At 44.7% G+C, this 23,046-nt stretch overlaps 1 protein-coding gene across 4 annotated transcripts in view; it reads left to right on the forward strand.

The window, feature by feature from the left end:
* The window catches only part of Gfra1 (GDNF family receptor alpha 1), a 193,563-nt gene extending 171,128 nt beyond the window's left edge, over positions 1-22,435 (forward strand). For all 4 annotated transcript variants that reach the window (XM_048338178.1, XM_048338179.1, XM_048338177.1 and 1 more), the window contains 2 exons: positions 19,621-19,674; positions 20,801-22,435. In XM_048338178.1, the coding sequence (XP_048194135.1) occupies positions 19,621-19,674; positions 20,801-20,956 (210 nt within the window). In that variant the 3' untranslated portion in view covers positions 20,957-22,435. The remainder of the gene's footprint in view (positions 1-19,620; positions 19,675-20,800) is intronic.
* Positions 22,436-23,046: the final 611 nt, after the last annotated feature.

Here is a 23,046-nt window from a genome sequence, read left to right on the forward strand (position 1 = left end):
TCAAGGTCTTTGGCAACCTTGAAGTTCACTTCCCATGAGAAGCGCCCTCTTGTAATATTTTTAAGTATTCACTAATAGGAGAAACCTCTGGGGGCTGACGTCTCTTGTCTTAACATTTGATGTAGATCCTCACCCCCCTCTCCCCCTTGGAAGGGAAGAAATAGAAGAAACATTTTCAAAAGCTGCTTGGAAGTGGTATGATCAGCAAACCCATGGCAGATCTGCTTAGGGAATGGATGGTTCTGGGTCTCTAGTCATCATGGGGTTCATCGTGGCCCCTGTGAAAGTCTGCTTTAAAATAAGGAGGTTGATTGATTAGCATAACATGTCATGGAAATGTCCAAGTGCTAACCCCCCGAGGTGATAAAATGCAGGGTTTGGGGTATCCCGCTAAGGTCCCATATCAGAATTAATTGTCAGTCATATTAGTAACAAGCGTGACGCGAGCTGTGCTATTGTTGGCGCACTCCTTTGACTTGTACAAGGCAGTCACACACACGCATGCACACACACTCACACACACACACACACACACACACACACATTCAAAAAACCTGAATAATTCTACCCATTACTTCATCATCTATATACTTGAGTGGCCTGGTAACCGGAAAAGCTCAAGATATTGAAACAAATGCACTGTACTTGTCACTTATTTAAAGTAAATATCTTTGGAGATGTAAGTCAGTGTTGAGAACATTTCTATTTTGCAGGCCTGGACACTGCTTCACTTGGGTGACTAAAGATAGTGACCTCTTCATGTGTTATTTGAGGACCTCTGAGTTGCGTGTTGAGCACATACATTCATATGTCCCAGGTATCCTCAGGCAATTGACTCCAGAACGCTCAAGAATGCTGAAATCCATAGATTTCAAGTTCATTATATAAGATGGCATCATATTTGCATACAAGCCATGCAAATCTTCCTGCCGTCTTCGAATCATGTGTAAATGAGCTAAAATACCAAAAGCTATGTAAATATTATATAGATAGTTATTATACTGGATTGTTCTGGGAACACTGATAAGAAAGAATCTGTCCATGTTCAATACAGATGCAGTTTTTTTGTGAATATTATCCATCTAAAATGGATTGAATCCTCAGAACTGAAAGTTCCAGAAAGCTAACTGTAGGGTGAACAGGAACTGAAGACCTGGGCCCTGGAGTCTTGGGAATAAGCTTAGAAGCCCCAAGACAATTTAAAGGCCTACACCTCTTTCCTCTCTTTTCCCTTGAAGGTTATGTACAGGTTACACAGGGCATTCATGCAGGACCAAGGCTAGTAGGATGGCAAGGGGCACTTGGCAAGAGCTCTAGTGAACTGCTCAAGCCAGGGTTAGGGTGTGTGTAGGTGTGTGTGTGTGTGTGTGTGTGTGTGTGTGTGGCCAAATAAAATATACGTGTGGGTGAGACATGGAGGATAGCAGGTGAGAATCCAAGATTTAGATCTCCTTCCTCCTCTCTTCCTTGTGGGACCTTGGAAGCAGCATCCTAGAACAGAACCCGCAAAGCCACCTGCTCAGTTGTAACAGAGATGTGTGAGGGTCCACCTGGACAGCCTGTGTAGGAATGCTTTCTGCCCACATGAGCAATGGTGGTCAGCTCTCCTGCCCTCACCCATGGACAGACCCATCATTGTCTCCAGTGGCCAGACCACAGGCGCTCTAAGGAGTTTGTAGCAGGGACACCGTGGTCTGTCTGTGGGCCTGGGAGGGGTAGGTGCAGAGAACCTGAAGCATTCACCAGAGGTCACCCTAGGTCCACACCTCCTGGCCTCCCAACATAACCTCAACTCCTTTCCTTCTCATAGCAGAACCGAGTCCAGCCTACACTATAGGCATGGCCCTTGTGGATGCAGGCTAGAGTTTCCAGGTGGACAAGAGGAGTGGAGGGAAGTCAAGGTCCCAGCCACAGTGCTTCGTTGCACCCAAATAATGTCCATTTATACCACAGAGGACTGACCACTGTAGAGAGCCCAATCCCCAGAGTCTAAAGGTAGCAAGAAGGTGATTAGCCCAATCTGCTAAATACCCAGGACTCTGCAGGCCTGTGACCAAGGGAAAATTCTAAGTGTTGCCTTTTCAAAGGAAAGCTGCCAATGGGTGTTCTGTAAATCATTTGTGCCGGCAGACTGACCCCATTATGTCAGCTAATCCTGGAAATACAGGAGGTAAATTTAAATCTTCGAGCATGAAACACTTAATCAATATTCTAAATGTTTTTCTTGCAATTTATGCTTGCAGAGCAATGGGGTGCTTTGGCGTCCTGTTAATCTTCCATTGGAGAAGAGGCACTTGTGTGAGGGAGGCCAGGGTGTGGGGGTGTGGGGTGGGGGAGGGGGAGGGTTGCACTACTGCCTGATGGAACAGCAACCTTGGGGTTGTGAGTAGGAGGAGTTTATTTCTATCCCTGAGGTGCTTCCTCTACTCCTTCTAGAAAGGTAGAACTGTCCTTGTTTTTGCTGGACAGCTTAGGAGTTTGTTTGCTGAGAAGAGACAGAACTATGGGCTTTGTTGGGCCTGACTGAGAATCCTGGATCAACCCCTGTCATTCTGTAATTTGGAGGATTTTTTTAATCCCCTCTGTGCTGTAAACCACTCACATTTTGAGTTTCTACGTGGACTGAAAAAGAAGACAAGTATACAAAGGCCAACCCTTGGCCCTTGGACAGAGGCTACAGTCTTATCTTGCACAGATGCCACTACAAAGGAGGAGCTGTTCCCAAGACAACAGAGGATGGAAGACAGAGGCAGCTGAGTTTTGTTTTCTTAATTTTAAAGAAGGCTATGAATCGCATGTTAGCTTGCCAGCTGTTAGATGTCGTTGTAGGAAGTCCTGCAGGAGGGAGAGGGGTGTGTATTTTTTTGGACTCCAGGTCTGGAAGGAAGGAAAATCAAAAGCAGTAAAGAAAGGGCCAGGTCTTGAGGGATTAGAACTGCTTCAAATTCCATCTCTCTGTGCCCAAAAGGCATTTCTTGGGAGCCTCTTCCTGACAATCTGCTTTGTGGAGCTGCCACACAAGTCTAATCCCATCTAGCTTGGGTACCAAAGGGCTGTTTGTCAGTGGCCTTGCTGCATCTCAAATCGATGCTGACATTAGAAGCAGAAGACACAATTATTAATGGGAAATTCTCTTATTGAAGAAAGGATGGTGTTAGGCAACCAGTTCTGCCTCTTAGGTGTAAAGCTCAGGTCTTTCTTGTTGTCCTAGGACTAACATTCCACTGATCCTAGTAGTGCTTGATAGTCACGTTTTAAAATCCAACTTATAGACACTCATCTGAAGCCATGAACAACATAGAAGTCATTGGCCCAATTTGCTCATATTCCACACAAGTCAAACTCATGCCTGCAATCCTAGCTACTCAGGAGGCTGAGATCTGAGGATCACAGTTCAAAGCCACCCCAGGTAAGAAAGTCCCTGAGGCTCTTATCTCCATTAAACTACTTAGAAAATGCCGGAAGTGCTCAAGTGGTGGAGCACTAGCCTTGAACACAAAGAGGCACAGGAATAGAGCCCAGACCCCGAGTTTAAGCCCCAGTACCAACAGGAAAATAAATATAAAATAAAATAAAATTGAAACAATAAAATGTTTGTATTTGTATGTCATCTAAAATCTAGTAGTCCTCAAGCCCCACTTTGAGAAATACTATGAACAACCTAATCCTAAAAGAGGTCCCAGAACAATTTGCTTTAATAACTTGTATCACTTCCGCTTTTTATGGTTTTGAATTAATAAAGTAATGTGAATACAGCATTTCCTGTGAGTAAGACTATAATAACCCCACGAGTTCAATTCTCTTATTCTTTGCATTTTTAAGACAAGAGACCCAAGACATGAGATATTTGATCCAGACAGAAGAAAGCAAAATAACATTTCTTCTCCATATGCTTTAAATGCCTGTACTGTATTACCTAAATCAGAGAGCACTTTAAACATTTTGTTTCTGGATAACATTATACATCTCTATAGATGAAATCAGTCCCTGAATTCTTATTGAACATCTGGCAGACTAAAGTGTCAGATTGGTTCATAAACTAGCATAAAGAAAAGTAATGATGTCTGTTCTGGTTCCACCTGGCTTTTAACTGCAATACAAGTCAATTCCAATGCTAAGTATCCAGTGCTAGTGTCAGACCACAGGTAGGAACATGACTCCCCAACCAGGCTGCCTTCATCTTAGATGCCTGCTTTCTGAACCCTGAGGCCTCTTAGGCCACCCACAGTTCTGATCACTTGGTTACAAATTTCAAGTATTTTCAGGAACCTTTTAGGTCAGTTCACTAGAATGACTCCCAGAACTCAAGAAACTGATGTAATGACAACAACTTGATTATAAAGGATACAAATCAGAACCAACTAAAGGAGGAGATGAGAACAGCAAAGACTAGAAGCGCCTTCATCAGAACACTTCTTATCCTCCTACCACAGGATCTGTGTGCTCTATTGTCTTGTCACAGGAATTTGTTTACTGCCTAGGAAGTTCCACCAATCTCTATGCCCAAAGTTTTTATTGAGGCTGCTCTGTTACCGGCATAATAACTGAATCAGCAGTCATGTGACTATACATTATTTTCTGTGCTTCCCCTCTACTCTTTAATGGTCAGGTCAACTGGGAGCCCAAGTCCAATCTCTGACCTGTGCCTGGTTTTCCTGGTGACCAGCTCCATCTTGAGTCCTTCCAGTACCTTCCATTCCATTGCTCAGACATGAACCAATAGGTTCATAATTAACAAAGACACTGTCACTCAGGAAATTCCAGGGACTTAGAGATTATCTCTCAGAAACAGGAACAAAGCCAGTGTAATTCTTTATTATACCATAATACTTTGATCAGAATTGGTTGGGGTTTTTTGTTGTTTTTCTGCCAGTACTGGGGTTTGAACTCAGGGCTTGGCTACTGTCCATGAGCTTTTTGTGCTCAAAGATAGCTCTCCACCACTTGAGCCATAGTTCCACTTCCAGCTTTTTTGGTAGGTCATTGAAGATAAAGATTCTGATGGATTTCCCTATCTGGGCTTGCTTCAAACTACAATGCTCAGATCTCACCCTCCTGAGAAGCTAGGAGTATAGGTGTGAGCCACCAATGCCTGACAGAGTTGATTGTTTTTAAATGTAATTTTAATCCTGGACAAACATGTGGAAGTTCTCGTAAGGAAGCTGAAACTGAAATTTTGAGCATGGGGTCACGTCACTTATTAAGCATGAAACTGTGCAATTTACTTACTTTCAGTATCTCAGTTTCTTCATCTGTAAGGTGATGATAGTAATAGATAGTGGGGGAAGGATCAACTATATTTTTGTGTGTAAGGCATGCTTAGAGTTGGAACTATGCAAGTCTTTGTAGTTTATAAATGAGTGTAGGGGACTCTTAGCACTGGAGATCCCTGGCTACTTTGCTGCACCTTTGGTAACAGAGTAGTGATCACAGGGACCAGGTGGAGTCACACATCATTTATGAGTCCTCTTGCCCAGAGGAATTTATGGTATTGGTGACCCAACAATACTTGCACCAATAGAGCAGATAAGAAAAGATGATAAACCAAGGGCTTGGTACCTCATGCCTGTAATCTTTAGCTGTTCAGGTGGCTAAGAGCTGAAAATCATAGCTTGAGGCCAGCTTGGACAGGAAAATCCATGAGTCTCTTGTCTCTGGGAGACCATCAAAAAGCCAGAAGCGGAGCTGTAGCTCAAGTGTTAAGAATGCCAGCCTTGAGCAAAAAGAAAAAGCAAAGTGAGAGTATGAGTTTCTGAGTTCAAGCACCACGACAGGCACCAAAGGGAAGCAAATGATAAAACCTTGTGACGGCTAGTTTCAAGTCAGAAGCTTCTCTATGCAAAATTACTTGCTTCTCCTCGCATTTTTTTGCTGAAGAATTTGCTTGGCAGGTTCAATGAGATTATTTAGTGACCGCATGCTATGAGTTAAGTCAGTTCCCCTGGGTTAGGCTTATTTGGTGCTGGCACTGTCGGAATTTTGGTCAGGATAATTGTTTGTTATGACAGCGGTATGGGTGGCTGTCCTGAGCACAGTGGGATGTTTAACAATATCTGTGGTCTCTATTCTCTAGATGCTAGTAGTACTTTTCCCCCTTTGTGACAGTTTAAAATGGCCGCATGCATTGCCAGATACCTAATGGGAGACAAAAGTGTCCTGGCTCAGTCTTCCCTTTGGGAAGACTGCCTCAAAGACCCCTTTCCTTTCCCTCAGTTTCCCTCTCTGTGTGGGAAGGAGCACCAGGAGAGGTCAGACCTGACTGGTACATTTGACTTCCCTGAGTATTGCAGGAAAGAGCAATGCAAGAGCACCGTTGTTCCTACCCATCTCGGTCTTCGTGGGGTGTCATAGTAACATGTGAGGCTCAAGTCACCGAGGTTTATTCCACTTGGTCCTAGAGGCTGGGAAGCCTATGATCAAGATGCAGGCAGATTTGAGTTTCTAGTGAGGTCGTCGAAGGCTGACTTCTTGCTGTAACTCACATGGACGAAGGGAAGAGCTCTATGGCTGGGCACACATCCATCTTTGAAGCGCTTAGGAGCTCCTCAATCTAATCACTTCCCAGAAGCCCAACATCCTAATGTTTTCACATTGGGCAATACAGTGTCAACAGAGGAACCAGGGAGGACATGCAAACATTCAGTCCCCAACACTAACAACCCCCCCCCCAATCTCCTGGAACATTATAACTTATCCCATGGCTGCACTCTGCTGTGTCTGAGCGGCACCTATGGATGGCACTGTAGGTGCTGTTAACTTAGGCCCTTGATTGAGCCTTTTTCATCATTCAGGGACAAGAAGTCCATGGCCTGCTGGGGCTTTACACTGTCACCTCCTTCTGAGGGATGCTTGTATCTCTCCAGCACCCCAGGTCAGTACCCTGCAAAGATCCAAGGACACCCTGCAGGGAACAAAGAAGACGCTGCTCACATGACCCAGTGGCTGGTCAAAGCTGGTAGCAACGTGTAGTGGGGGGTCCTCACATCTCGATTGGAGGGTAGGGAGCTTCAGATCGGATGGGACCAGCTCCAGACATGACAATGGTGAGCCCTTAACACATGCGCTGAATCCGAGTCACAGTGGCTATGTGAATACTTTGCTGGGCCATTGGTTTAAGACAGTCTTGAGGCTGTGTGGTATTGATGGCAGTGTGGCTTAGTTAAGGTCTTTGTGAGATTTCCAGCATTTCTATGTAATTTCAGCAGAAATGGTGTTTTCCAACCCTCGCTGTTGTTTTTGTATTATGAAGAAAATTCCCCATCTTGGCCACCGTTTCCTATGCGTAATGCTCTGCTCACAGGGAGTTGATGTCTCCGCGAGGGCGCTTTCCCAGGTGGCCCCCCAGGCCTGTGCCATGGTCTCAGCCATGCCGGGCACGGAGGCCTCCACGGCCTCCTTGGATTCAGTCTTCTCGCTTGCAGTTGCCAGCGGATGATCTCAGAGGAAAAGCTGAATCCCAGAATCCTCCCACACAGGCCCTGCGAGGAAAGAGGCTGTCAGAAAAACACTTCTTTTTTTTTTTTTTTTAATAACTGTCTATAAAGCGTTTTCAAACCCTTCAAGCCAAGAGACTGCTTGAATTCAGAGCTCAAAACTGGGTATTACTCCATTAAGACACCCATACAGTCCAGCATGCCAAAGTGCATTCATTTTCAATCGTGTGTTTAAATTCAAAGGGCAGTGGAGGCAGGCAGACTGTAACTGATACCCCCAAAAAAGAAGGAAAATAGGAAATGAATCTTGGGGACCAGGCTTCATCGTAGGTATGCGTGTATGTTGCCTACATTAAAGGTATCATATGTCTAAGTGGCAAGTGCTCAGAATCTGAACAGTTGACATCAATTTAAAAAAACAACAACTTACTTATGGAAAGACAAAAGGAAGAATTTCTGTTATCATCCTCCTTCCCTTTAATCCTTTCTACCAAGGAAGGATTCCATAATCCAGTCCTACCAAGTGTCACTTGCGCTGTCTTTCAAACCAGGAGGCCCTGACTCCTGATTGGTTCTGTGGGAGAAGGGACATGAGGAAAGACACCTGCAGTGGAAGACAAGCTATCCCAGCCGGCCTGCCGGCGTCAGGGGCTAGGCTGCCTCTGTCAAGCAGCTGTTACCGGATTGCGGGGCTTATCCAAACTTAATTCAAGTAATGATTTCTTTGTGATTGGCATGTTTGCCTTGTAACAAACTTCGGCTCAATGTATTGTGAGGCTACATAATACTGTAATTTAGGATTATTTTATCAGCAGTAAGGGCTTTATAATTCATTTAAAAAGTTGTAATGTGCTCGAGCATCTTCGGTGTAGTTAATAATATAGCATTTTATAGCTGGCTGTAAAATTTCAGATTACAGTTTTAGCAATTGTGTGATTCTATTTTATGGTTTAATAATTGTCCAAATGAAGGAGAATAGAAAGTTCCTTAAAAAAAAAACCAATTTAATGACTTAGAAAAATAGCTTTTATCAAAATCTATTGCACACCTTTAATGAACCCAGATGTCCCCTTTTCAACTGAGGCAGGCTCAGGGATCTATTTTTCTCAACTACAATGTAGCCAGATAACTCTCCAAATTAAGCTCACACAGTAGAGTAGCTCTCGAGTCACAACTTTTTTTGACTCTTTCTACCTAATGTCCTACAAATAGAATAAACCTGTTTGCTGAGCGCAGGGTGAAGACCAGCTGAGCAGCCACGGAACAGGCTGAAAATTGGTCCTCTCTTGAGAGTGGGTTTCTTTTAACAGAGAGGTTCTTGATCACACACCTCCATTCCAGCTCCTGACTCGAATGCAGCCTCTTATCAATGCCTCCAAGTAGCTCATCTTCTGCCTTTCTGTGAAATGAGTAACAAACTGGGGAATATTACATTACCATTTAATTATATGCTCTCATTATGAGTAATAAACATGTTAGCATACAGCGTGGAGGATAAGACACCATCGTGTGTTGTCCATCGGGATGACAGGGTATGTTCTTTGTGAATTTCACTAAGGGTATTCTGACAAGTAAGGTCAATAAGAGAGACAGTCCTGGGCCTCTTGGAACATACATGGGAATTTAGACCCAGATCTCTGGGTGTTCCGAGGGCAGACCAGCTGTGGCTCAGAACTTTGTTCCACAGAAATGGTACACACTAGAGAGACCTCTGCCATTGGCAAGGCTCTTTTTTTCTAAGGGTTCAGTTCAAGGACCTATAGTATGGAACCCATTACTCCACATTGTTGTAAGCGGGGTGAAAGGTTGTGCTTTACGATTCTGTGTTCCTGTGGAGAACGGCAGCAGTGCTACCATTCATTTGACTCTAAACTGAAATGTGCTAATTTAGCTCAAGCAAAATCCAACTGTGAGTGTGCCAGTGATTGGCAAGGGACGTTGGAGACAGCTGGCTAACAGTGAGATGATCAGTTCTCAAAGTTGTATTTTTAAAGAAGTTAAGTCATAGTGCATAGCAGCTGTCTTAGGAGAAACTGAAAAACCAGGTTTCTTGCTACAAGGAAATTCAGATCTTCCTGAAAACTAAGAAGGAAAATCCTTTCATCTCTTTGATCCTTGGATTGTCATCTGTCTTGTGGGAATGATAAACATTACTCCCTGGAAGGCTTGTAATACTTAAGTGAATTAAAAATCTCTAGCACAGTAAGTATTTTCTACCACTGTTTTATCTTCCTGGTAGTTTTTGTTGCATGAGGTAGGTCAGCACAGCCTTTGCTATGGGGTACATTTGGTAACCTATACCCCAAACTTCCTCTGGGAAATGAGTTTGGTTTTTCATATAGATGTGTTCGCTTTCTGAAGCTGGACTTCACTTGAACTGTTTATTTATGATAACCCATTTATGAAGTCTTCTGCTTAGCAGCCTTTTATTTATCACTTTTCTACAACAACAACAACAACAACAACAACTAAGAATAACTTCAGGGTAGGGATGGGGAAACTGGCCCTTCCAGTACATTCTAGAAAGTGCCATTAGGCCATCTGCACCTGTGGTCCAGAGGGCAATGAGGCTAGCCCATCAAAAAGGCCAGTAATTCAGCCGTTAGACGATCGCTTAACCCAATTGCTGGTAATAAACATGCTTAATAAAAAAGGAGTAGAATGCCTGTCCCATCTTGGCTATAAATTTGCTCTCTTGTTCTGGATAACCTATGAGAATACCTCTGAGCACACTTAGATCACATACTATAAATAAGTCCAATTTCTTGTATTCCCTGTTGACCTTTTATCCCTAGGACTTCTAACCAACTGTGCCTTCCCTGAATAATCAGTTCTGCCTTGTGCTGGGACCACGGGACACACATATGTGAAGGAAAATGGCCCTGCTTCTCTTGTGGGGTAAAATTCAAGCAAGCAAGAGCTTCATTAGTCTCTGCCTATCATATTTCAGTCCCTAGCAGGGCCACAGCACAGATAAAAATCTCTAGAAGAGAAACCAACATGGTAGACACTGGGCAGGTCACTGGGGAGTTGTCCACCACAGTGGTTGTTCCCTGCCTGCCCCTCATTGGCAGGTGCCTTGGCTATGAGGCAAGGTGCCCACCTTCCAGCTCTCAGGACAGCAGGTACCACCTGGCCTGGCTGGTCCTTTGGCTCCTGACAAGAACGGCCTTTGTAGGAATTGCTCCTCGTGTCTAGAGTGAGGCTTCGGAGGTTCCCTTGTGCATGGGGCCCTTTATCGCTTCTGGTCTGCATGAGTGAGCTCTGTCCATGCCGGCTGGGTGATTCCAGGCTTTAAAAAAAAAAAACAAAAACCACTGCCCTTCTCAGAGCCATCCTTAGCTATCAGCAGGATACAAGATAGGAAGAGCAACAACTGCCGAGGGCTGGGGTAAGGATGTGTGGGATAATGGATGTGGGTCTGCTGTGCGGCAGTGGTACGTGGGGCTCCAAGGCACGGAGATTAGGCGCGTCACATCTCAGCACAGCCACTCCACATGGTGTGAGGCCTGGGCAAGTCACAGTCTCCTTGTGCCCTGTGCTCCTGATGTGTATAAGGGGGAATAGCCATTCAGAAGAAAACCTTTGCTTAAAAAAACACACACACACACAAAACAGATCGAGGCCTTCTCGGTGGAAGGTATCAGTAATAGTAATGACCAAGTCAACATCTCTGTTCGTCTGCATCATTTTGCTGTCTTTTCTAGAATAACTTTCTTTGGGTACACTGAAAGCACATCCTAAAAATTAAAAACGAATGCCTTGTTTTACACAACACCGAGAGTGTTCCTCCCTTAAACCAGAGGGGAACAATAGCCCCTGCCTGTTTTGTCTCCAGGCAGTGGATATTTTTTTTTTCTTTTATCAAATCTTAGTTACCACCATAAGTCACAGAGCCATTACGAGGCTGCACTCAGCTGCACATAAATGCACGGGAGAATGAGAGGCTTAATAAATATTATCTGATGGTGAGGAGGATGCGTGTCTGATGAGATAGGCTTCCTGCACTTTTCATCAGGGACAACAATGAATCTTTTCTGTTGCTCTGGCACATTTGCATTTCCAACTGCACATTTTGGGAAAACAAATGTCTCATTTGGGGACCCCCCTCCTTCCTTTGCCTTTAGACCATTTTTGGCGGAACCTTTATTCTACAGAGCTGCAGTGCGCATGTGCGTGTGTATGTGTGTATGTGTGGGGGCACACATACACACACACAGAAACCAAAGCATCTTTCACACATTGTTTGGCATCATCTTATTGTTAATTGGGCATAATTTTCTAAAGTACTGCTTGTAATTGCTTCTTGTCTGAATATTTTACTCATCAAGCAAGTTAACTACAAATGAAACACACAATTTTGTAGGTTTGCCCAAACCTGGAGAAAGGAAGAAAAAAGACTTAAGCTAGTCCTGTGAAGTTAGGAAAGGAAGAAGCGAGCCTGGCTAGAGCCCCCTTTTGAGCTTCACTCTGCACAGACTACACACAGCCCCTCGCCATCCTGCCATTAGTGTTCAATTACAAGTTAAGGCTTTGGCATCCATTTACTGTGTAGGGAGACAGAGTGGCAGGGAGGCCCGAGGGATGGCTTAGCTAATGGAGGAGTGTTGATATATCTTGCTGGTCTGTCTCTTTCGTTACAGCCATTTCTAAATCTGAGGATATCATGAACTGCTTCTCTTTGATGTAATGTTCACCACCCCATTTAAATCTGAGAGTTTGCATTTTTTTCCACCTGGCCCCAATGTAAGACTGACCAGAAGCCAAACAGAGGCTAAGACATTGTCAGCAGCAACTTTGAATCTTAAAAAGACTTCCTCCTAGATGACCACGCTTGATTCTCACAACCACTCTAACTTACACAGTAGGGCAGGGATAATTAGAACCATAAGAATGGTTGAAAAGCCAAGTCTAGAACCTTCCTAACCTATATTCATTTTACCTCACTGTATCAACCAAACCAATACCAAGAAGAAATCCTAAATTGTAGCAGAAGCTGTCCATTTTGCAAGCCCAATGCTTGAGGGCCCGTGAATTCTCAAGCTGGGAACATCCCTTGTTCTGCCCACCTAAGCCATTTGTTCTCTTTGATGGTAACACACACCTACCAAATCGAGAGTGTGGGTTCCCAGACCTACTGCTTCTGTCTCCTGCTCCTGCTCCTCCTCTTGCTTCTTCTTCTGTGCCAGTACTAGGGCTTATACTCCGAGTTTAGGCACTTTTCCTTAGATTTTTCATTCAGGACTGGTGCTGTACAATTGAACCACAACTCTACTTCTGACTTCTGGGGAATTTTTTTGCCAGTCCTGGAGCTTGAACTCAGGACCTTAGTGTCCCTGGCTTCTTTTTGCTCAAGGCTAGCACTCTACCACCTGAGTCACAGTGTCTTCTGGCTTTTTCTGTGTTTGTAGTGCTGAGGAATCCCAGGGCTTCATGCATGCTAGGCAAGCACTCTGCCACTAAGCCACATTCTCAGCCCCTACTTCTGACTTTTGATGATTCATTAGAGTTAAAAGTCTCATGGGCTTTGTTTCCTGGGCTGCTTTTAAACCATGATCCTCAGATCTCAGCCTCCAGAGTATCTAGTTTTGCCACCAGCACCTGACCTTTCTGTGATGGTTGTATTAGTATTGTGATTGCATCACAATATGTGCATGACAGGAATGCACAAAAAATGGAATTGTTTCAATTAAAACTAAGTTGAAGGCTTCAAATAAAGCATATTCTTTTAAACGGTACCTTTGTATTCATTATAGGCAAGATAACTTTAAAAGATGGAGAAAATTTATTTTTAAAAAGAGATGTAGAAAGAATTCCCTAGGATTCCTCTCAGGGCATCAGACAAATGCCATGACTATTTTTTAAGTAACTCCAAAGTGAGACTGGCATATTGCAATCCGTAGCTTACACAAAACAAAAGCCTGAGAACTCTAATACGTGGTTTCTTTCATTTACAAAAGGCGACCTTGGTGTTATGTATCAAGAAATCAGTAAATGAGAGACATTTCGATTTTAAATTAGAATTTCATACAAATGCGCCTTTTGCAAATGTTTGTACTTTCCTTACACTACATTTCTCAATCGACCACTTAGGAACGATGGACTCCATCTGCGGAGACCTTCTGGGTTTCTGCTTTAGGCTTTAGCAATGAGCTAAGCCAAATAGCACAATTAAACTCTGACTGCCCTGCGGGTGCCCGGACCCCAAACCTTCTGTTTCAGAGCATGGTTCATGCCTCCTTCAAAGTGATGATCCACCCACCCCCCCTCCACACACACAACCCAGTCTGGCCTTGAATTTGTTTGCTGGGCATGCATTGGTGAGGCCTCATCATCTAAACAGCCAGACCACCGTGATCCGGGCCATGATGGTTACTGGTGAGACAACTCCCTCACAGGCCACAGCAGCCTTTCCCAGCCCATCTAAAGGCCATGCGAGGCTTGCTCAGCGTGACTCAACTTGTTCTGGACCCTGTGCTAAGTGGAGAATCTTTACAAGACTCTGAGGAAAGAAACTTTACAAGGCCTTCTCCGAGCTTACAGTAATCAGAACTTCTGACTGAGATTCAGGAGACACAGACCAAATCTTCTGGAGAGAAGGAAGTAGAGGAGACCTGTCAATCATAGGCTCATTGGTAGAAAAGCTAGCTCAGGATCCTTCTTGGAAAGGATGCTACCAGCTCACCCAGACTCCCCTCACCGCCACTTCTTTCCTTCTGAAAGAATTCTGCTTGAAAGAACATTGCTTGTCGATGGAACACAGGTTACAAAAGACAAGCACGAAGGCCCAGGGGCTCTGAGCAGGCCTTATTTATGTGTTCACTTGTTTTACACAGCTGACTTTACAGCACATTATTCAGACCAGTGATTGCAAACAGTTGTTACCAAGTTTGTAGGAAAAGCAAATCACCAGGAAGGTGCGTTTCAAAATAGACAGAGGCAGGGACTTTAGGAAGGCTGGCCAACTACTTGTGACAAGATCAGCAATAAAACCTCTCCGGTTCGCCCCAAAGTCCATAGCAAAATCCAAAAAGGTTCCAAGTGTAGAAGGCTCCAGAACACTGTGCAGCTCACTATGACTTAGTGTCTGTTTGCTTTCAGCTAGCTTCTTTCTCTCTGTCTCCTTTTAATGAGTAGAAATGAATTTGGAGACGAGGCCTATCAAGTACCTAATAGATTTGTCATGCATACCTACAAACTGGAAAGACAGATTTGATTCAAATGGATAGTGAAAAATGCAAATTGTGAGCAAGTTGCTGCACTAGGTTACGCTTCAGATTAGGTACACACCCTTCTTCCTGTGTTTTATCTTACAGGAAAACATCAGATTCATGTACATTTTTGTATGTGAGTGTTGGCATGAGAGCTTGATCTCAGGGCCCAAGTGTGCTGTCCCTTAGTTGTTTCACTCCAGGTGTTCACCCTACCACTTGAGCCATGGGTTTTGGTGGTTAAAAAGGGTCTCGCGTGCTTTTCTGCTTGAAAAAAAATCCACAGTCCTCAGATATCAGCCTCTTGAGTAGCTGGGATTACAGGTATGAGTCAGAGGTGCTTGGTTGCATTGATGTCCATTTATATTGAGAAATGGCTTCCTCAAGTTTTGGATGTTTTCCTCTAGATTATTTCAGAAAGAACTCATGCTATGGTGTTCCCTGGCAAAAGTCCTCAGTTTCTGCAACAGAAGAGTCCCGTATGCTAATAAACCGGTATTGACAAGAATGATAGATGCAGCCTGGTAGTTAGTGGGTGCTGGAGAGCAGAGTTGATTGCATTTTACAGTCTGTGTATTTCTCTGTTTATTGCTTGTATTCTGTCATTAAGCAAACAGGTTCCTAATATAGCAAATCTCTCTAATCAGTAAAGCAAGGGAGAAAAGAACCAGAGCATCATTAATTATGACGATTTGGCCTCAGCCTGGACAGACTGTTGCTATTGGATTGGGCAGCCTCCTCTGGCTTTCTAGAGGTAGGGCAGAGACCAGCTTTTCTTCTGCATGGAGTAAAGCACAGACAGGTTGTGTGCCTTGCCCTGCTGGCTGACAGCTGTCTCAAAACCCCAGATTTAACACTGACTGCTCTACAGAAGTGGAGTCCCAAGGCCAGGCTCTGCATAGGTATGCTTTTAAGTCTCCAATTCCATAAGCAGAGCAAACATGCTGCTCACAAATCTGACTGGTCCCCAAGGCCCTAGAGAGCCTACTGTGGACGGAACCATGTGGGGACCAGACTGTGGCCATAAATTATGTGTGTGCCTGTGTGTTCTGCACAGGAAAGCCATTGGCACCAAGACTGGTTTTCCAAATGCTAATCGCTGGGGTAAAAGGCAGTGAGGCCCCATTCTGACTCCAGGTAGTGGAGGTTAACAGCGTCTAATGCATTTATTAACCCTCTGGTGCCAGGGACTGGCGAGGTCTGGCCTCACAATTACAGTGCCCTGGAAATTCTATTATGTGACGTGCCTAGACTTGCAGATTTCCACCAGTGACAGTTTTATAACAGGAAAGCAACAGCTAGCTGGATGGAAAAGGCATTATGATGAGCCTAAAGAACAGTTTTCGCTACCTTTCCAGAATGTAGGAAGGCTGGCGCGAGCATGAACATGCTATCCTTGCCTTTTCCCATTCTCAAGACACAAATCTTGAAGTCCTGTCTTGGGGGTAACGTTTCTCCAACACAGATTCGGGTAACTTCTCCCAAATGACATAACTGTAAAGTAGCTGCTAAGAAAGAGTCTCTCAAATTAAACGGAGAAACTGTAAGGTTTGGGGTCCAGGCAGGGACAGTCTGGCTAAGCTGTGCCTCAGGAGCCTGCGTGTTCTGTCATCAGCAGACTGAGTGTTCACAGAAAAGGCTTCATACCCTATGTTCACAGCTCGGTGTCACACTGTTGGCTTTCCTGCTTTGTAACTCAGCAATGAATGCTACATTTCCAATTGCTAATTTTCCGAATGCCCCCCCCCCCCCCCCGGGCCCCATAGAGTCTCAGAAGTTGTTAATGTGGGGTTTTTTCTTTTAATTTTCCTGGAACCATCCTAGTTTTCAGCAAATGAGACAACATTTAAAGTAAGTAAGTATTTTGCAATCGTTGAAGGGAGGTGTGGGGGGGAGTGGTGGTGTAACGTCCTATCGTTTTATCTGTTTCCAGTTATCACACACTAGCAAAACAATGATTGCTTGACTGTATTTTCAAAAATACTGGGGATAAAAGCCTCTAAAATGTGGAAATAACAGGTTTCTCCAGCTTCCAGAGTTGTCTTTAAGACCCAGATTTTCCTTCTTAAGTAGACTCTTCATCTGCAGAGGTTGGTTTCTGACCTTCAGTCGTCTCTGGGGTTCACAAGGCACATAAAATGACTAAGCATATAACCAGCCATTAGGTGCAGCTCAGAAGCCCAGGTCTGCCCCTCCACCTGCTACTCTCACATTGTTAGGGGCACTGGATGCTATTGTCTAGGGCTGATGCCCTCCAGTCTAGGCACAGACCCATGCTGGTATGCATCTCACCAGGTAAAGACTTTCATAACATCTTACTCCTGTGTGCAGTCTTTTGATCCCTTTATTAAGTGTCACCTGCCAGTTCCATAGCTGATAATATCATCTCCTCACCTTCCAGTTAGCCTCACAGACATTGTGGTGACCCTTGATAGGTTAGGGTGACCCCCAATAGCTGCTCTGATCCCTCTACTCAGCACTCATGGTGAGTGGCTTCCAGGGACTCCAAGCTCTCTAGAAGAAGCTTGTTTAATTCTTTCTGGAAGCTGTGTTTAGAGGCCAGCATATGCACTGTCCAGCCTGTTTGGGTGCCAAGGTTAGGAAGGTGGTGAGCAAGAGAAAGGCTCTTCCTCCATGTCAGAGGAGTCTGGATCTCACTGGACTGAGTAGCTCATTCAGTTATATCCACCAGGATAGTCCTCAGGCCACATGAATTCTAGTAACACCAGTGGGAGGCCAGGCCTGCCATAGACTTGGAGCTGGTCTAAATGCATTTTTTCTTGTGTGACATTGACTGTGGCCATTCCCAGAGAGAGGGTACATGCCACATGCTCACAGTGTAGACCTGACTGTGTCAACCTGCTGGGAGACTTAGAAATGCTGAATGAAGTCTGAGACAGATGCTCAGTGGTTCACAAGGGCCAGAGATCTACAGATACAGACTGAGGCTGTATAAGAATGTTTGGGAAGAGAGGAGCCTTGTCAAGTGCAGCTGTTGCAATCAATCCTTCATGGCAAGGTTCTTGTAGGGATGTCTCAAGTTCCTGTGGTAGACAGAAATACAACTGGTAATGAGCAACAAGCAAATCATGGAGGCCTGGGTTGAATATATAAAATAGGTGGGAGGAGGTCTGCCTACTTCAGAGATCACCATGGTCTAGGACACCAAGGTTCAGCTGAGCTGGGACCATAGGCTTATGAACAACTTGAGGGCTGAAGGCATGCTGTCCTCAGTCTAGAGGCCCTGTGCCTTCTGTGTGCAACTTGGTGAACATATTACTTCTGCAAAGAACCTTTGCAAGAGTTTTTGTCTTTTGTACATGACAGCTTAAGAAAGAAAAGGCCAAATAAGATATTTAGGCACTATTTGAATGTCTGGGTGCAATTCTGACCTCCCATAGAAACAAAACATGTGAAGTCCTACATGTTATTCCTTATAGGCAATAATGCAGTGGGCCGGCTTTGATCTTAATGTAGATTAAAAGTCAGCTTCGAGTGAGTTCGATTCTTCTCCCAATTTCCCCTCTGATCTTCTTATATGTAACATTTAGTGACCTTTGAACAACCCAGAACGCTTCTCAGTACCTTATTCTCAAAGCCTGCTTAAAGGTTTCTATTTTATATTCACAGTTGGCATATGCAAATATAGGTAAAGATTATGATGCCTTCCAAGTGGCATTATGGTCAATAAATTACTCTTTTGAGTGAGGATGCCATCACTTCAACCTAGCATTCTTCAGTGAGTCGCGGCGCATCGCAGCAGGCAGGCACCCTGCCAGCGCCAGGCACGCGGAGCCAGCCAGTCACTCCGCTACATAGTCCTTGATTCAGGGGTGATGCCTACGGGCTCACTTTACGGGCAGGGGAGCTCTCTGTCTGTTCGAAACATAACTGCTGTGACTAGTGGCATGGTGGGAGTATCCAGTTCTTTGTGTAGATTTGCAGGAGAGGCTGGAAGAAAAACTGTGATGCCAGAAAAGGTATAATTATCAGCTGATCATTGAAGAGGCTTTATTATAGCCTGGCTCTACCAGCCAATTGCCATGCAACCTTAGACAAGTCATTTCACTTCTCTGTTGTACATGGTACAACACAGGAGGCTTGGACCAGGAGAAGCCCCAGAGAGTTGGTCCAGCTAGGAAACACCGGGCTCCAGAGCTCAACCCCGTCCCGACCACCCAGAAGCAGCTTTTAATATTAGTTGGACTGGCTCCCTCAAGGGTGTTCATCTGAGGCCTGCCTTGTGTCTGAGACCCCTGCCCCATCCAAGTGTGGTTTCCTCACTAGCAGGGAGCCCCCAGATCTCAAGGACCACTCCTTTCTCTCCCCACCCTGTGCTCACATTTGGGAAACAGTAGGAGCTCCATCGGGTAGTATGCGTTGCCTGGGGCAATGAGTACACACATGAACAAACAAACAAGCTTCCTGGAGACTCTGTCTATATTACCAAGCTGTGGGGATTTGTACTGCCACATTTGTAAGCAGGAGGAGGCACTTCCTCAAAATTAACATTCTGAAATAGAAATGAGTCCTGTCATTTCAGGCTGTTTCTTAGTCTTCTCCTGCCTGTTCTGGCTCCACCAGAGCCATGGACGACAAGTAGCTGCTACCGAGCCTTAAGACGGGGCGGGTCTGAATGGAGACATGCCCTTGTCAAACACATCAGATTTTGAAGACTTCGTATGAGAGGAGAAAAAAAAAGAGAAAAGAATGTGAAAGTATCTCATTAATTTTTTATATTGATTACCTGTTGAGGTGGTATTATGGTAGGTTAAATAAAATATATTATTAAAATTGACTTCACCTGTTATCTCTCTATTAGGTGGCTACTAGACTACTATAAATTACAGGAGGGACTCACAATCACAGCTCCCACAGTTATTGGCTGGCACAGCCCTGTACCACTGATTAATGACCATCAGTAATTACTCTTCACTATTGGGTATGAGCTTTTCTTTCCCCTTGTCTTTCTGCAGGCACAGAAGCTGAAATCCAATGTGTCCGGCAGTACACACCTCTGTCTTTCTGATGTAAGTGATTTTGGTTTTATTTGGGGGAAGGGGGACAGAGGTTTCCTGTCTTAATAGAGACATAGCTTTGGGGCCCTGAGGGAAGATAGGATGTTATTCAAGGCTCAAAGGCAATAAGGTTTCAAGGGCAGAAGAAAATCTAAACACCCTCTATATCTATTTGGTTTTGGAGTGAGGTGCAGCTTGGATTCAGTGCACAAAGTTAGAACTGTGAGACTGGGGGACTTCGTCAGGGATCCAACCCAGTGCTAAGCCCATTTGGACTCTGTGAGCAAAGTCATGTAAAATCACCAGCACAGAGAGCACGGACAGCAGCATTCTCTGTTGCCTGCCTGTGCCCTCTCTGTAGCTCCTCTAACATCCACGGCAAACCACAGGTAGATGAGGCAGGTACAGTGCGCTCCCCCAGTTCACAGTGGATGAGATGGCAAGTGGTGTTGTGCACTGTTCCCCTCTACACTTCCAGGAGTAGAGATTCAGCCTGTGTGGTGATGGAGCACCACACAGAACGTGGGGCAGAACAGTTGTGCTGTCTGAGGATCCCTCCGCCTGGTTTCTGGACTAGGCTGCCCCCTTGAAGAGCTGGACAAGCTCCGTTCTCTTTCTGGGTCTTTAGTCCCACCATCAGTTGTGGACCTGTTGAGGCACGCAGGGAGCGATGGTAGTCTTGACTGACTGACGAATTCATTTCCATGCTCCTTGACTGGACAAGCTCTCCTCCCCTGGTGGGAAGAGAAGAGGAGTACCCCCTCTCAGCTGGTACTCCTGTAAAGGAAAGGTGTTCCACAGCACACATCTGCTTAAGCAGGGTGATCTGTGGAAGGCAAAAGAAGGGCAGGGATACCCAAGCTCTCCTATTGCCCCCAAAGGTGAGTTTTAATAATGCATCATGAAGGAGTAAGCAGTAAGCAGCAAGCCTTGGCCAGTGTATCCAAAAGACTGAGTCTCACTCAAGTTCATGGTTCTTTTTCATAAGTCTGAGTCAGTGAAGTCTCACTGGCAAAAAATCTCAAGTCAGCTTTGGGGAGGGGGTCTTCCCGACGGGAGTGGGGGTGGGCGAGTAAAATAGACTGCGATGGAGAGGCTGCACACGAGGGATGACGATGGAAACTGTTTTTTCTTCCAGCGCGATTATGAAAAGGATGGTCTCGCTGGTGCTTCCAGCCACATAACCACAAAATCGATGGCTGCTCCTTCAAGCTGTGGTCTGAACCCACTGCTGGTTCTGGTGGTAACCGCTCTGTCCACCCTATTATCTTTATCTCTGGCAGAAACATCATAGCTGCACTCGAAACACAGTATGGACATGTAAAAAAACCAACAAAGACCAAGTAATCTGTTTCCTGTTCCTCTTGTATATCTGAAAATCCAGTTTTAGGAGCTCAGTTGAGAAACAGTTTCATCTAACTGGAACTTCGTTTTGTTTTGTTTTTAAAGACAGCTTCTTGTGATCTTTGGGGCTTCTGTGGAAAAGCTGATGTAAGGCTACATTCCAGACTCAAAAAGGCTGTGGGGCATGCTGTATTTTTAAGGAAGTAATTTGTAAATCAGAGTGTAAAGCCAACTGGGGCCATGTTTTTTAATAATGATGATGATGGTGATGATGATTTTAATAGTTTTAACTCGGGCCTTTATTAGTTAAAGAATTAGTATTTCTAAAGATTCTCCCATAACTTGTATAATGGGCTTTGATTTCTGATTATGTAAACTGTAACCTAATGTGAATTACAGTAAGCTTTGTGTTTTCCACAAAGTGAAGAAGGTTCTCATGGACTTGGTGGAAATAGCTTGTACTAATGTTCACCTTTCTATGTGTATTTTCCACGTTAATGTTTATGTACTATAAACAGCTCTGCGTGCCCTCCTACTAAACAGAACAAAAGCACCACCGGTCATACCCAAATGTAGTATCCATTTTAGTCAAGTAGAGACTCGATCGTAGGTTGACACTTATTCCTGAGTCTTACCTGAGTGAGAAGCCCTTCTCTAACCTACAGGAGTTGAGCGTAGCTGAAGTGTCCCTGAAATGCTCTTTACACACTTATGAGGTTATATGTAGGAAAAAAAAATTTACTACTCAATTTCAACTACTGGCTTTCTATACTTTGAAAGTAATGATAATGTCTTCATTTTTCTTACTGGTTTAATACAAACTATGTAGCGCTTGTTTTCCTCTTATAAGTAGCACTGGCTCCGACATGAACTTCACAAATACAGCTCCTCACACATAACCCCCGGGAGCCTCTGTGTGCTGGCGGAAAGCTCTACATGGCTCTGTGTGGACAGGCAGGGAGGAAACAGAACAACCAGGCATTGTCTTTTATCATGTCTTGAAATGCACGTGTGCGTACATGTGGAACTGGCAGCCGCTTGTGAAGGCTCTGCAGTCTAAAGGCCCCCTGGCCAGTTGACAACTCAGTACCTTAGTCCCTGTGTTACCTGACAAAGGCCGCTTGGGTTGAAGCAGGGGGCAGGGGATGGGGGTGGGGTGGGGATGTGCTGCCTTGTCTTTCAAAGTTGATCCCTGCTCCCCATACACGGTTGTTTTCCTAAGGGGTGCCTTGACTCGGAACCGCAGTCTTGTAGCCACTCTTCAGAGCAGCTTGGTCTGAAGGTCAATAGGAATCTGCCTCTTCTTGTCCTGGGCCTTCCATGACAGACCAGCTGCCTGCTGAAGGCAACAAAGGTTTATGGATGGAGAAAGTTGGTATGAGGTCTAGGGAGGCAAGTTGATTGACCCAGATACACAGGATGGGATATTCAGGATGCATCCAGCATCAGATCCCTTTGCGCTCATCCTTAAGTGAACAGACTGTAAAGTGCACTTTGAGGTCTGGAGTTCCAGAGTGACATTCAGGATCATCACCGATGGCCTGTGAGGGGCTGGTTTTGTCCCAAACTGAACAAAGAAGAGGAGAGGGTCTCCCTCCGCAGGGTTTTGGATGCACAAGCCTTCTTCCCACATGCAGAGGGCTGGAGGGGGTGACCTCCTCTGCACATTCTGTACAACCACCCTTTGCCTGCTGAGGTTTGTCTTGGAATATCTCTGGGGAGGGGAAAAGGAGAAATCTATTAAGTCTTAAAGAAAGATCCAGGCTTTCAGTTCTTTCAGTATTTGAAGTACATTTATACCCAAATGTTAATAAATACAAATGTGAAATACTCACTACCAGTGTTTTCCACTTTAAACATGTTTTCATGAGAAATGCGTCCAACACCCAACTGTATTTGATTAGTGAAAAGCTCCGTAAAGGCTCTTACTTTGAATAAACACATTAAATGTGTCAAAACATTTGGAATGCCAGTCATCTATGAGAAGATATCTCTTACAGAGCATATTTTGTTTTAATTAAGGTATCTCTGAGTATCTCC

Source organism: Perognathus longimembris, chromosome 2, assembly GCF_023159225.1.
Source record: "Perognathus longimembris pacificus isolate PPM17 chromosome 2, ASM2315922v1, whole genome shotgun sequence".
In the NCBI taxonomy this organism is placed as follows: Eukaryota; Metazoa; Chordata; class Mammalia; order Rodentia; family Heteromyidae; genus Perognathus; species Perognathus longimembris.